The sequence below is a fragment of the Ips typographus genome, linkage group LG10 (assembly GCF_016097725.1).
Source record: "Ips typographus isolate SLU linkage group LG10, UJ_Ityp_2.0, whole genome shotgun sequence".
In the NCBI taxonomy this organism is placed as follows: domain Eukaryota; kingdom Metazoa; phylum Arthropoda; class Insecta; order Coleoptera; family Curculionidae; genus Ips; species Ips typographus.
In genome coordinates, this window is record NC_138431.1 from 5171325 (window position 1) to 5184340 (window position 13016).

The 13016-nt window shown below is 35.3% G+C and overlaps 1 protein-coding gene across 11 annotated transcripts in view; it reads right to left on the reverse strand.

The window, feature by feature from the left end:
* Fife (regulating synaptic membrane exocytosis protein fife) overlaps positions 1-13016 on the reverse strand; it is an 80417-nt gene that overhangs the window by 27283 nt on the left and 40118 nt on the right. For 8 of the 11 annotated variants that reach the window (XM_081987987.1, XM_081987988.1, XM_081987983.1 and 5 more), the window contains exons 3-7: positions 12088-12205; positions 3739-4033; positions 3465-3687; positions 3128-3416; positions 598-763 (exon numbers count right to left, since the gene is read on the reverse strand). In XM_081987987.1, coding sequence (XP_081844113.1) covers positions 598-763; positions 3128-3416; positions 3465-3687; positions 3739-4033; positions 12088-12205 — 1091 coding nt within the window. The remainder of the gene's footprint in view (positions 1-597; positions 764-3127; positions 3417-3464; positions 3688-3738; positions 4034-12087; positions 12206-13016) is intronic. The other 3 variants (XM_081987986.1, XM_081987991.1, XM_081987984.1) reach the window with 1 other exon arrangement.

The window sequence follows — 13016 nt, forward strand, 5'->3', positions numbered from 1 at the left end:
TTTTCTGTTTTATACACACAATTAGGTAAGGGCGATCTCCAAAATCCTGAAATAAAACTGAAGGGCTTTGAAAAGGCTTCGGTATGCAGCTTTCCTTCGGCCGGGAAAGTTCGGTCTGGAATAGGGGCAGGGAGGGCGAAAGGAGAAGGAAAATGGGGGCGCAACAGGGCTTTATTGAGACGCTTTGGGATTTGCTCGAGGCGAAACGGAAGTTTTAACCAATTCTAGATTTTTCTTTATATTCTGTTATTACTTTACGACTCGTATAGTTTTTATCATCGTGTGATGTGACAGCTGTTTCCTTCGGTTTATATCCACTTTTTTGTTCGAGCAGAAAAGCAACAATTCTCTTCTTCTTTAATCGGGTTTTTATCCGTCTGCCAGACTGGATTTCGAGGATTAAGAAGCCCGATTGGATTCTCGCGGTTTCCTACAATTTCGTTCAATAAATGCCCGTTATCTGGCACGCGTTTAACCCAACTTCACGTCACTTTTGAAAGCTGAACAACCTTCGTTAACTTAGTTTATGACGTGGCAAAGCCCTAATATACTCGGTTGCTTTATGTGGTGAGTAAAGGAATTTTGAGATTAACTTACATGTGAGATCCTCTTCTCCGAATTCGTCTATCGTCTTCTGGGGCTGCAAGGGCTATGGTGGGGGCGGTGTCTGGGCTAGGCGGACTAGAGGGTTCTGGAGGTGGTACTCGGAATGAAGCTCTTCTTCCAGTGTTACTGGGCTGGGTAACCGTGCTAAGGCCAGGCACTTTGAGAAAAAAAACATTGTCAATTTATTCGTTAACTCAAGGACTTATACAGGGTGGTCCAGTTTTAAATGTCAATAATTCACCATTCTATAGCCCATCAAAAAATAAGTTAACATACATATTATGCCTATTTCCTTCCAATCATTTTTGACCAATCGCTATCAAGAATTAGTATAACAAATGTAAATTTTAAGTGGAAAAATCACTTAACAACTGTCAACTTAGCTGTCAGCAGTTTTTCCGGAAAAAAATTCGAAAAAATTTCACACTCCTCACAGCAACATAAAGAATAGTGTTACCCTTTCTAGCTTGAAAGTTATTGTTCTTATTAATTACTGTTCTTATTGTTTTAATTAAAATAAAATGTTTATTTAACTCAGGACATAATCTTACCAAATATCCCTCGTGCATCTAATTTTTCCTGTGGAATAATTGGAATACTCGTTCGGATGATTTTTAAAACCACTCTCGATCATGCTATTTGTTAAAACAAATTACTTAGAAACTCGTTTTTTCCGATTTTTTCCGGAAAAATTAAATGCACTAGGGATATTACCCCCGAAAAATGCTTCCCAAGGAAAATACAGTCCATAAATGTTCAGTTTAAAAAATCAGTTTCTTGTCATAACTGTCAGACCGCTGGAGCAATTTTAATCAAATTTAGAACAAATACATATGAAATTAATACTTCCATCAATCCAAACTGTCCAGTGGTGTAAATACAGAAAGATGATTTTCATTTTTCTGTCTTATATTCTCTCACTGGATTTTTTTTTTGAATTTGACAAAATAAGTATCTCTTACAAAACTCTGATTTGAAATTTTGTTTGCGACAAAATTGAGTAATTACGTTTCAAGACGAGAAAAATTGTCTTGAAAACGGTGAAAATTGACTTAAGAAGCTTAAAAAATGTCACACAGTTTCCAGACAAATTGAAAGACTTTAGTTTTGAAAATTGACTTAGAAACCAGTAAATTTACTTTGAAACTGTGAAAATTTACTTGAGAGGCTTAAAAACTGTCTTTGTAGTTAGATAAGTTGAAGTTTTTCAACTTATCCTAAAACTGACTTGTAGCCATGAAAAACTACTTTATCTAAAATTTTTTACAACAAATTCACACATTTCAACTTCAAGAAGTGACTCTGAACTAATGAAAAGTGACATTAAAAGCTTAAATTTTGCAATTGAAGTAATGCCTGCTTTATACCTCCCATTTAAGAATTAAATTTCCACTAAAAAAATATATAACTATATAACTTTATAACTCTATATAAAAAAAATAAACCTAAACAAGAAATCTTGTTTAGGTTTATACTACAAATTAATAATTAGAAAAATAAATGACTGTTTTGACTTACTGGACGTTTGACGTTGACGTTTCTATTGTCATCGTCATTACGCGTGTTTTGTGGATAAAAAAAAATTTTATTAAAATAATTTAAAAAATTTGTTCTTAAACCACTTTTTCGGTAAAAAATCCAATTATGGAAATAGACGATTCAAGTCTAATAGACTACGTATCGCAATAGAAGACAGCAATTTACATCATGAGTGATGACAAGTATGACAGTGATAGTTCCGAAAGTCAACGAATTAAGCCGAACTTTAATAAAGTTGGTTTAACTTTAATTTAAAATTAATTTTAGTTTAAATGAAAGTTTAGTTTAATTGTTAATTGAGAGGTATAAAGCAGGCATTAGCATTATTTTATTTATAATTTAAAAATACATTTCAATATTTTAGTCTTGAAAATAGCCTTAAATACAGGATATTGATATTAGATTCATGAAAATTGACTTGGACTAACTTTTCATGTTTTTTTAATTTGCTTTTTATTTTTTTAGAACTCTGGACTATTTTTAGGGGTTTGAAACTGTTGTCAGCTTGGAATATCGAGTTTTATGGTTATCTTCACCAAGTTTTTGACATAGCAGACTTAAAAAACTATTTTTACATTTTTCGTAGGCTTAAATATGCCATTTCGTGCTTTGTCAGTATTAATTTGACTTCTAGACGCTTCACTGTGCTTTAAGACTGAAAAATCGAATTTTGAACTATTTTTTATAGTAAAAGTTAAGTTTCAGACTCTTCATTGATGAAAGTAAACAATTTTGGCATTAAATGTTGCGATATTAGTCTAAAACTTTAATTTTTAGGATAAAATTAGTCTGACAGTTGTAGCAAAAAAAAGGTTTTCAAAACTGAATTTTGGCAGTCTGTGTTTTCCTCAGGAAAATGACATAATGCGTGTCAACTTATTTTTTGATGGGCTATCGATTGGTGATTATTATTGAAATTTAAAACTGGACCACCCTGTATTAACCAAGCTAATTCATTATTTAAATCAACTAAAATAGTTACCAGAAAATACATCATAAGCAGAGGCTCTTCTGGGCATGGGGGCAGGCAACCCCAAACCACCTTCGCCACCGCCACTGCCTCCACCTCCAGGTAGTAAAGCGGCTTTGACTTCGTCATCGTAGCTGTGCTGTCGAGACACCCTGGAAGCCCTTCTAGACCTGGGGGCCGCTGGAAGAACGTCGGAACTCTTCGGTGGGCTGTTCGCCCTAGAACCAGCTCTGGAACGGCCACCTCCACGAGTCCAATCTGAGTCGGGTGTTTTAGAACCACCGCCCTTTAGCTGAAAATGCTGTTCCATTCATATCATCTGGTCAAAAAATACGTGAAGCTTAACTACCTTTTCGAGTTCCTTGAGAGAAGCGGGGGAGACGTCTGAGTGTCGTCGAGTTTCTGGACTCCTGGGGGGCGCCAAGCCACTACCCACGCTCCCTGCTGTTAAACCACCTCCCGATGATCCCACCCGAGCCTCTGAGTGTCTTCGTTGTAGTTCATGTAGTGGAATTTCCAGCAGGCTTTCGTTGGAGTCTTGTGCTATTACCGCAGCTCTTGATTGCATTTTCCTGTTTCGTAAATTCTACTATAATGGATGGAGAAAACAGACAAATTCTTACCTTCTGCAAACGCTACAACTCCAAGCTGGATCTTCTTTCTCGTCTTTTCCACTGTAGCTGTGACAGTCATCGCAAACCTTCTGGGTGCAGGTGGAGCAAGTTCTGGTCTTTTCGTCCGGCTGCAATACCTTCAAACAAACGCGACAAGCACCCGCCCTGCTGGTCGGCTTTCCTGGTTCGCTTTTCTGGGCGGCTGGTTGGGTGGTTTGAATCGTTTTATCATCGGGCGGAGATGCTTGATCTGTCGGTGTTAAGTCCGGTATCAGGGAAGGCCGCGGTCCCATTTTTGTTACAACTGAAAAACGTTTTAATGGAGTTAAAGAAATTGTCCTGAATACAGAATGTATTGGACTCTATAGTATAGCCCATTAGGACAAAGTAGTTCATTTCCGATTCGAAGCCATCAAAAGTCGATGATTGGGATTTGGGGGGCCGAAAACGTGACGTTCATGTAATGCTGATGGTTTTTGGTTTAAGTGTCCATTTACCCTTGACCCTCTAAAAAATTCCATACAAGCAGGTATCATTGTTTTGGTATGAAAGCCATGAATTGTCACGATAGAAAAGAGGAATCTAATTAATTACGCCCTCTGCTGAGTTTCTAATCAATATTCCGATACTATGCCAAGAAATTTTGATGGAATTTTTCGCTTTAATTGCAACCTTTTGTAAATCGTACATTCTCTATAAATTTTATATCAATTAACTCAGGGAATTCGATTCTGGTCAAAACTTTTGGGATTAAAAAACTTTTATTGCATCCGTACGAATCTAGCGGATTTGTGTGTAGAAACGACCGGGAAAACCTTTCAAGTTTTCCCGGACGAAAGTTAAAAAGATTTAATTTTGGGGTGGAAAATTCGTAGGGAAAACAGGCCTGAATAAACATTTTCCAAGGTTAAACTAACAGTCCCTTTCACGTGTGTGTTCAGCTCGAGTTTGAACGCAAATGACAGGCCGAATCTAATTCGAAAGCAAATATAATACGTTCTAAGCTCTTTAGAGCAGTCCCGTCTCAAAAGCGTTTAAGTACAGCTGTTGAAATAATTTCCCGGGGGAAACTTGTCAACGTTTTCGCGTTCATAAATCCCGCCCACCTTTACAAAGGGTGCATCAACGATCTGATAACGTTGTGACCCTTTGTTGTTCAAAGAAAAAGCATTTATATTATAGAAGTCAGAAAGTACACTAAAATGTTAAATTGAAAAGTGACTATTGCTTGATTTGAGAGAGTGAAAACAATTTATATTAATCACTGTTTTTGTGGAACTGGAATGGAAGAGAAAATTAATTTTTAACTCAGTTTTTCCCTTAGGGCTTCGAGGTGAGACGATAAATCATAATTGTAAGACGGGTTAAGTCGAGGGATTTTTCTAAATCAGAAAACTTTTTCCTTTGATTTTAATTGCTGCACCTTCCAAATCAAACCGTGTTGTGATGTGACAAGGGGATCAGACAAATATCAGTCCGAACCCATTTCCTCCCTCGTTTATGTCACGTCCAAAAGGACTAGAATCGATATCTCAAGGGACTCTTTTTAATAGATGTTTGCCCGATATCGTGTTTTCCTTATTAAATTGTTTTTCAAGCATACCCAACTTCAAACAACACTGGTATGACGTTATAAGTTTGAAAAGGGAGGAAAGTGCAACTTTTGCACCCTTGAACTGAAATTGTTCCTGGAAGCAGTTTATTTAATTTTTCCCTTAAATGGTCCTTTAGGGCAAAGTTACTTGAAAGTAATCTTATAGAGCGTGAAATTCCCTACAACTCTCTCTAATATACACTTTTACTGTAATTTTAAATAACGGAGCTACGCTCTATTCAATCTACACTTTGGAGTTACCGAAGCACTTGAGAGCATTGCAGGCATATTATGGCCTGTAACTCCCTTAAACGGCCCTTTAAGGCAAAGTTACTTGAAAGTAATCTTATAGAGCCTAAAAAAATTCTCTACAACTCTCTAATAATATACTTTTGTTGTAACTCCTCAAATAAGAGAGTGACGCTCTGTTCAACCTACACTTTGGAGTTACTGAAGCACTTGAGTGCATTGCAGGCAATTTTCGGCCTGTAACTCCCTTAAATAAATAAATAATAATATTTCTTTATTTCAATATTGTTACAGCGTATAAATACATATAACAAAATGAAGTGCGTCAGAAACAAAAAAAAAACAAAAAACAAAATACAACAAAAGAAAATAATGTATACCTAATTACAACTTGTGGTTCAAATTTTATCCTTTATACTAGATGAGAAAAAAAAGCTAGATTCTATGTGTTCAAGTAATCGTCCAGATGGTAAGGTTCAAGTTCAATAAGTAGTCTTTTCAAGGCTACTTTAAGCTTCTTCTGAGAAGTGATTTGTTTAATTTCAATAGGTAATTTGTTGTAGAGTTTAATACACATGTAATTAGGGCTTTTCTCTGTTATGTTCAAATGGTGTGTGGGATATATTTGATTGTCTAACCTTGTGTTATATTTATTAGTACGAGAATCTGTAAATAGAGAAGCTCTATTATTGAAGAAAAACATTAGACACTCATATATATAGAGGGCATACACTGTCATTATCCCCATTGATTTAAAAGTATTTCTGCAGGATTGCCTGTAATCCATTTTTTTAATTATCCTTATTACACGTTTCTGTGCAACAAAGGCGTTTTGAATCTTACCATCTCGACCCCAAAATATAATGCCGTACCTCAATATAGATTCAAAATTTGCGCAGTATAACACCTTTAATGAATGTTCACTTAAGTATCTCCCAGTTATTCGCATTCCGTAGCTGATGGATCCTAATCGTTTGAGCAGTCCATCCACATGAAAGCCCCAGTCAAGGTTTTCATTGACATAAACCCCCAAAAACTTTGTATTTTCCGAGATAATTATATTTTTTTCCATTAACAGTAGCTGTTCCAAATTATCAAAGTTTGATCGTTTGGTCTTAAACAGAACGATGTTAGTTTTCTCCGAGTTTAAAACTAGCCCGTTCTCATTAAACCATTTTGCAGCTTTTGATGTCAAAGATTGGCTTTTACTTATTAGTTGCGAGCGAGTTTTATCTCCTACTAGCAAGTTGGTATCATCAGCATAATTTATGATAGATTGCCAAGAATCATCAGCCACCGAATACAAATCATTCATGAAAACTACGAATAAAGTTGGCCCCAATATACTACCCTGTGCGATACCATAGTTATTTAAGAGAGTTTGTGATTTACTGAGGTGTCCGTTTTTATTTATACCTACTAGTTGTTTTCTGTCTTGTAAATATGATTTTACCCACTTAAGTGGTTGCCCCCTTATCCCATATCTTTCCAGTTTATTCAGTAATATATCTCGATCCAGACAGTCATATGCTTTTGAGATATCTAAAAAAATTCCAAGCGCTACTTCTTTATTTTCAAAGTGTCTAATAACTGACTGTATGAATTGATATAGAGCCGTCTGCGTTGATTTTCCTTTTATAAAGCCGTGTTGGTTTCTGCTAATTAAATGACAATAATTCATAAAATTTACTATTCGTTTGGACATAGCAAGTTCAAAGAGTTTTGAAAATCCTGGCAGAAGGCTTATGGGTCTATAACTTTTCATTTTTTGCGGATCACCATTTTTATATAAGGGTTTAATTAAAGCCGTTTTCAGTTGGTTAGGAAAAATACCAAATTTAAAAGAGTTATTAATTATAAAGCACAACACGTCTCTTATTTCACTTACTGACATTTTTATTAAGCTAGTGGGTATTTCGTCAATACCACTGCTATGCTTGTTTTTAATTTGGTCGGCCAATTCGCAAACTTCGTCTGGACTGACTGGTTCTAAAAACATTGACTTGTCATTCGGAATTATACATCCATAAGAATCTCTTTGAACATTTTGCACCATGTTTGGTATTTCATTTACTAGAAAGCTATTAAAGTTATTTGCTATTATTTCAGCATTTCCCTCCAATTGAATCTCAGAACAATCTCTATTTTTTCCCGTAATTTCTTTAATGATGGTCCACATACATTTCATTTTATTGTCCGACTTGCTAATTCTATTATCATAATCCCTAATTCTAATCCTTTTTAAAACGTTATCATAGTTTTGTTTCACCGATTTATATGCCTCTTTATACCTGTCGTTGTGGCGACTCAGTGTAAGAAGCAAATCTAGTTTTTGTTTGTAGTTGATGACATCTGGGTGTGTTTTAAATGATTTCGTTTTTTTTGTTTTGATTTTTGTCGGAGGAAAATTCTGATTGAAGATTCTTATAAATGTACTTATAAAATTATCCCACTGTCCGTTTACATTATTACAATCTATGTTATATACACTATTCCAATTCTGATCCTTCAAGGTACGCAGGAAGCTACTTTTGTTTTCTGGAGAAAATATTCTTTTGTTAATATTGTCAGAAACTGCCGTTGATTTTGTTTCAAAAGCAACTTTCTGTGCCATGTGATCCGAGATGAAATATTCTATGACTCTACAGTCTACAGTACGAAGGTTTGTGAAGACATTGTCGATACAGCTACCTGAAATTGCCGTTACTCTTGTATTTTCTGTTACAGTTTGTACTAGATTAAATGAATTAAATACCGTTATGAGTTCACAGCCTACCTTATTGTCTTTGAGTAATTCTATATTGAAGTCACCTGCGACAACTATCGCTTTATTTTCTTGGCATATATTAGCCAACAACTCTTCTAACGTGTCCATAAACAATCTTACGTTTCCTTGTGGTGGTCTATAGATGGCAATTATCACTAAACTGATTTCGCCAATCTTGCACTCTGCTGCCGCACATTCAAATATTTCGCACAATGAGAATTTGCTCAAGCCATGTCTCTGTTTTGCACTAATACTTTTATGGATATAAATAGCTGATCCCCCATGTCTTCCTTCTTCTCGGCAGAATGCTGACATAAGGTTAAAACTATTAATGCCCAAGTTGTCCAGTTGTTCTGTTGACTTCCAATGCTCAGACATGCAAAGGATCATGCACTCTGGGTTCTCCTGTAGCATGTAGTTTATTTTCTCTACAGAGTTTCCTAAGGATTGTACGTTCTGATGGATTATACTTGATATTAATTTGTTTTGGTCCTTGCTGTTTTTTTCGTTTAAGATAAAAAATTGTCAGTGTAATTAATTTGGTTCTTGTAAGCGGTTACTCGCTTTTGGTACACAGGACAATTTGTATCTCTTGCTGAGTGCTTACATAGTTCTTCTTTATATTTCATCTTCCGCCATTTTGGGCATTTTAGCTCTGTTGCTGTGCAATCCTTGGCACTATGATCAGTAGCTGCACACTTGTGACAGCATGCCGAATCCTTGCAGTATTTGGCTACGTGCCCAAATCCTGAGCAATTAAAACATACTGCTAAATTGAAATGCTCTTGTATGTATACTTTCATTAAATCAAAGAATACAGTCTGCTTTTTTAGGAACCATTTAGCTACGCGTGGAGGCGCTTCTAAGATCCAATTCTCTTTTATGGCATTACGACAGTTCTTTTTAGCAATTACCTTGATGACCTTGTGAAAGTCCGTATCTGGTAAGTCGTCTTGTATTTCACTATTCATTCTTATCAGTTCATCTATGAATTCGGAATTTGAATAACCTTTTAAAATGCCAGTGATTAAGAACATGGGGTTAACAACAGATGTTTCTTTAACAGTAATATTTTGTTTGTTTCCAAGAGCTTCCTTAATTTTTTGTCGTTGGGACTCATTATAGCTCTCCAGTACTACGGCTCCGCTCTTAAGCTGCTTAATATTCTTCAGTCCCCCATCTAGCGCACTGCTTCCAATTCCAGTTTTAATTTGACGAATAGTCTCTTTCGGGTCTGTGATGTTGTCCATGGTTATGATTGTTTCCAACTTCTTGGAGGTTTTAGGAGTGGTCCACTTTTTGTCTTTGGGGCCCTTTGATTCGGACGTAGCAAAATAATAATATATGAGAATAGACCTTAAACGGCCCTTAAGAACAAAATTCATTGCAAGCAATTTTATAGAGCGTGAAATTCCCTACAACTATACAGGGTGGTCCAGTTTTAAATGTCAATAATTCACCAATCCATAGCCAATTAAAAAATAAGTTGACATTCATTATGTCATTTTCCTGAAAAGTGCTTCCTAAGGAAAATACAACCCTTCAAATGTCTGTTTAAAAAGTCGTTTTACCGTTGGAGCAATATTGATCCAATTTGGAACAAGCACTTTATTACACGTTATTACGGTCAAAGACCCAAAACTAACCCAACCCAACTTAAAAATTGTCTTGGAAACGGAAAATTCACTTAAGAAGTTTAAAAAATATTATTGTAGCCAGTTTTCCAGACAAACTAAAAGACTTTAGTTTTGAAAATTGAATTAGAAAAGATAAAAATTTCAGAAGCTTAAAAGTTGTGTTTGTAACCAGTTTTCATGCAAATCGAGAGACTTTAATACCAAAAATTGACTTAAAGACATACAAACTACTTTTTCAAGAATTTGTTACTACAAATTCATACATTTAAACCTTAAAAATTGACTTGAACCCCAAAATGTGACTGAACTAATGAAAAGTGACATCAGAAGCTTAAAATTTGCATTTGAAGTAAGTTTTCATAATTTGAAGACAAAATTCAATATTTTAGTCTTGAAAATAGTCTTAGATGCAGGACATTGACATTAGATTCATGCAAATTGTCTTGAAAACGAACTTTTCGTGCTTTTTACTTTGCTTTTCATTTTCTTCGAATTCTGGACTATTTTTAGTGCTTCAAAACTGCTTTCAGCTTGGAAAATCGAGTTTCAAGACTATCTTCACCAAGTTATTGACATAGCAAACCTAAAAAACAATTTTTACATTCATCATACACTTAAAATAGCATTCCAAGCTTTGTCACTATTAAACTCGACTTCTAGACACCTCAGTGCTAAAAATTCGAATATTTCTTAAAAATCTAGACTGTTTTTAGTGCTTTAAGGCTATTTTCAAGACTGTCTTTACAAAGTTTTTGACTTATCAGGCCTAAAAGCCAGTTTGTCCACTGACCATAATCTTGAAAATGTTATTTCAAGCTTCTTCACTATTAAATTGACTTCTACATTCAAAGGTGCAATAAATTGTAGCATCTCTAAGAAATTCAGACTGTTTTTAGTGCTTTTTAAGACTGAAAAATCGAGTTTAAGACTATTTCCAAAAGTCAAGTTTCTTCAGTAATAAAAGTAAAAAAATTTGGTACCAAATGCTACAATAATAGTCTTGAGAACTAATTTTTAGAAATAAAATAGTCCGAAAATTTAATTTACTTCTAGACTTGTTGTCCAGTCCAGAAAATTGAGTTGTACACCAATTAAAGTCTTGAAAACATACTTTTGGACTCTCTTCAGTCCTAGTAAAGTCAGTTCTAGCATTAAAAGTCAACTTTTATATTATTTTTAGTAGTAAAAAATGAGTTTCATGCACAATACAATCTTTGTCTTGATTTCCGGACTTTTTTTAGTTCTTGAATGCCAGTTTCAGACACTCAACCAGGATGGCAGTCTGAGAAAGCGAATCATAAGACCATTCCTAGTAGTAAAAAAGTTTTTAGACTATTCAGTACAAATTTGGACTTTCACAAGTCTTGGATGTTCAGTTTTAAACTATAAAACGATTTTTCAAAATTGAAATTTGGAGGACTTTATCTTCCTTAGGAAACGTTTTTCAGAAAAAATGACACAATGCAAGTCAACTTATTTTTTGATTGGCTATCAAATGGTGAATTATTGACACTTAAAACTGGACCATCCTGTATAATATTCACTAATATTTTCTGGCATTCAAAAAGATTCTACTGCCCTTGAATCACTGGATATTTTAAATTCTTGATGACCTGTTTTTAAAAAAGAATAGCTGTTTTGGGCAGGTTGAATGTTTGGTACTATACAAACAGTGGTTGAAACAACAACGATAATTGTAAATCCTCCAACACTAGATAAGATAAAGGGCGGAACAGTGTGCTTTTGAAATATGGCGTTGTCGTTTCAAAGATCAGGGGGGCGACAGTTAATAAATGTCACTTTAGCAAAACTAAGTATGAATTTGGGGCTGACGAGTGTCCTCGTATAAATCATTTCGACGACCCGATATTACTGACTATACTGACGGCTCAAATCTGTCTGGAAACTGGAAGAGAAATTTCTGCGTTTAGCGGCCCGAAGGGAAATTTATGGCCTTATTGGGGGCAACTTAACCAGACAGATAAACCGAACCAGTTCTAATAAAATGTCCGCAAGGCACATCACAACCATGTTAGTTAGATTATTGAGAGTTGCCTAATTATTGATTGGAATTAAGCAATTCCCAATACAGTGGATCAAATAAAAATTACCTTTATCTTGAGCCGTTAGCAGTGAAGATGACAAAGTTTGTCTGAGTTTTCCGAATGTCGTCCCACCTTCTGGACTGTCCGAGGCAGGATTGGGAGGACCTGCTTCTGTAGCCACCATCTGAAACCAAATTCGTTTTCAAACATCACATTCCAGCAAAGCTAAGGACTATTTTAGAACAGTTAATTAGGACGTAAGTGTCAAACCGACTAGGAAGAGAAATCCCTTTAAGTCTTGCGGGCGCTTTACCAAGCCCCATATAATGCACTTTCAGGCTTTTTCCCCCTCGAAAAACGGATCTGAATACGAAACACAGTGTGTGTGCATAAATAACTATGCAAAATACACGGGACGTGCTTAAAGCCGTCGGGATTGAGAAAGGGACGGTCCTGGTTCAATGAGATTCAGCGATTTTGGGAAGATTCGCGAGCTGTCTTCGTGTACGATTCGCGAAAAAATTTCTCGCACTGAAACATAAATGTATATGGATATTTGGGTGGTGATTTATGGCTTGTGCCGATATAAATCTTTTTTAGGTGGAGATATTCGACAGATGGCAATGTGGCAAATGGTGCGTTTTTTTTAACAGAACGCTTGAGGAAACAGTGGGAAACGTGACTTATGGATACTTAATCCATCAACAATATCAGTTTTAAAAATCAATAAAATATCTCAACTAATAAAGTTATGAAAACCTAAATCTTCCAAGAACATTTAAAAAATTCTAAAAGCATCACCAAGTGTCCTACAGCTTCCAAGAATTTTTGAAAATTTCGAAAAACCTCTACAAGTGTTCTAAACCAATCAGAATTTGTTCAGAAATTTGCCAAAATGTTCTACAAGTGTCCTAAACATTCCAGGAATTTTTGAAAATTTCTAAAAACCGCTGCAAGTGTTTTAAACCTTTTTGGAATTCTTGGAATTTGCCAAA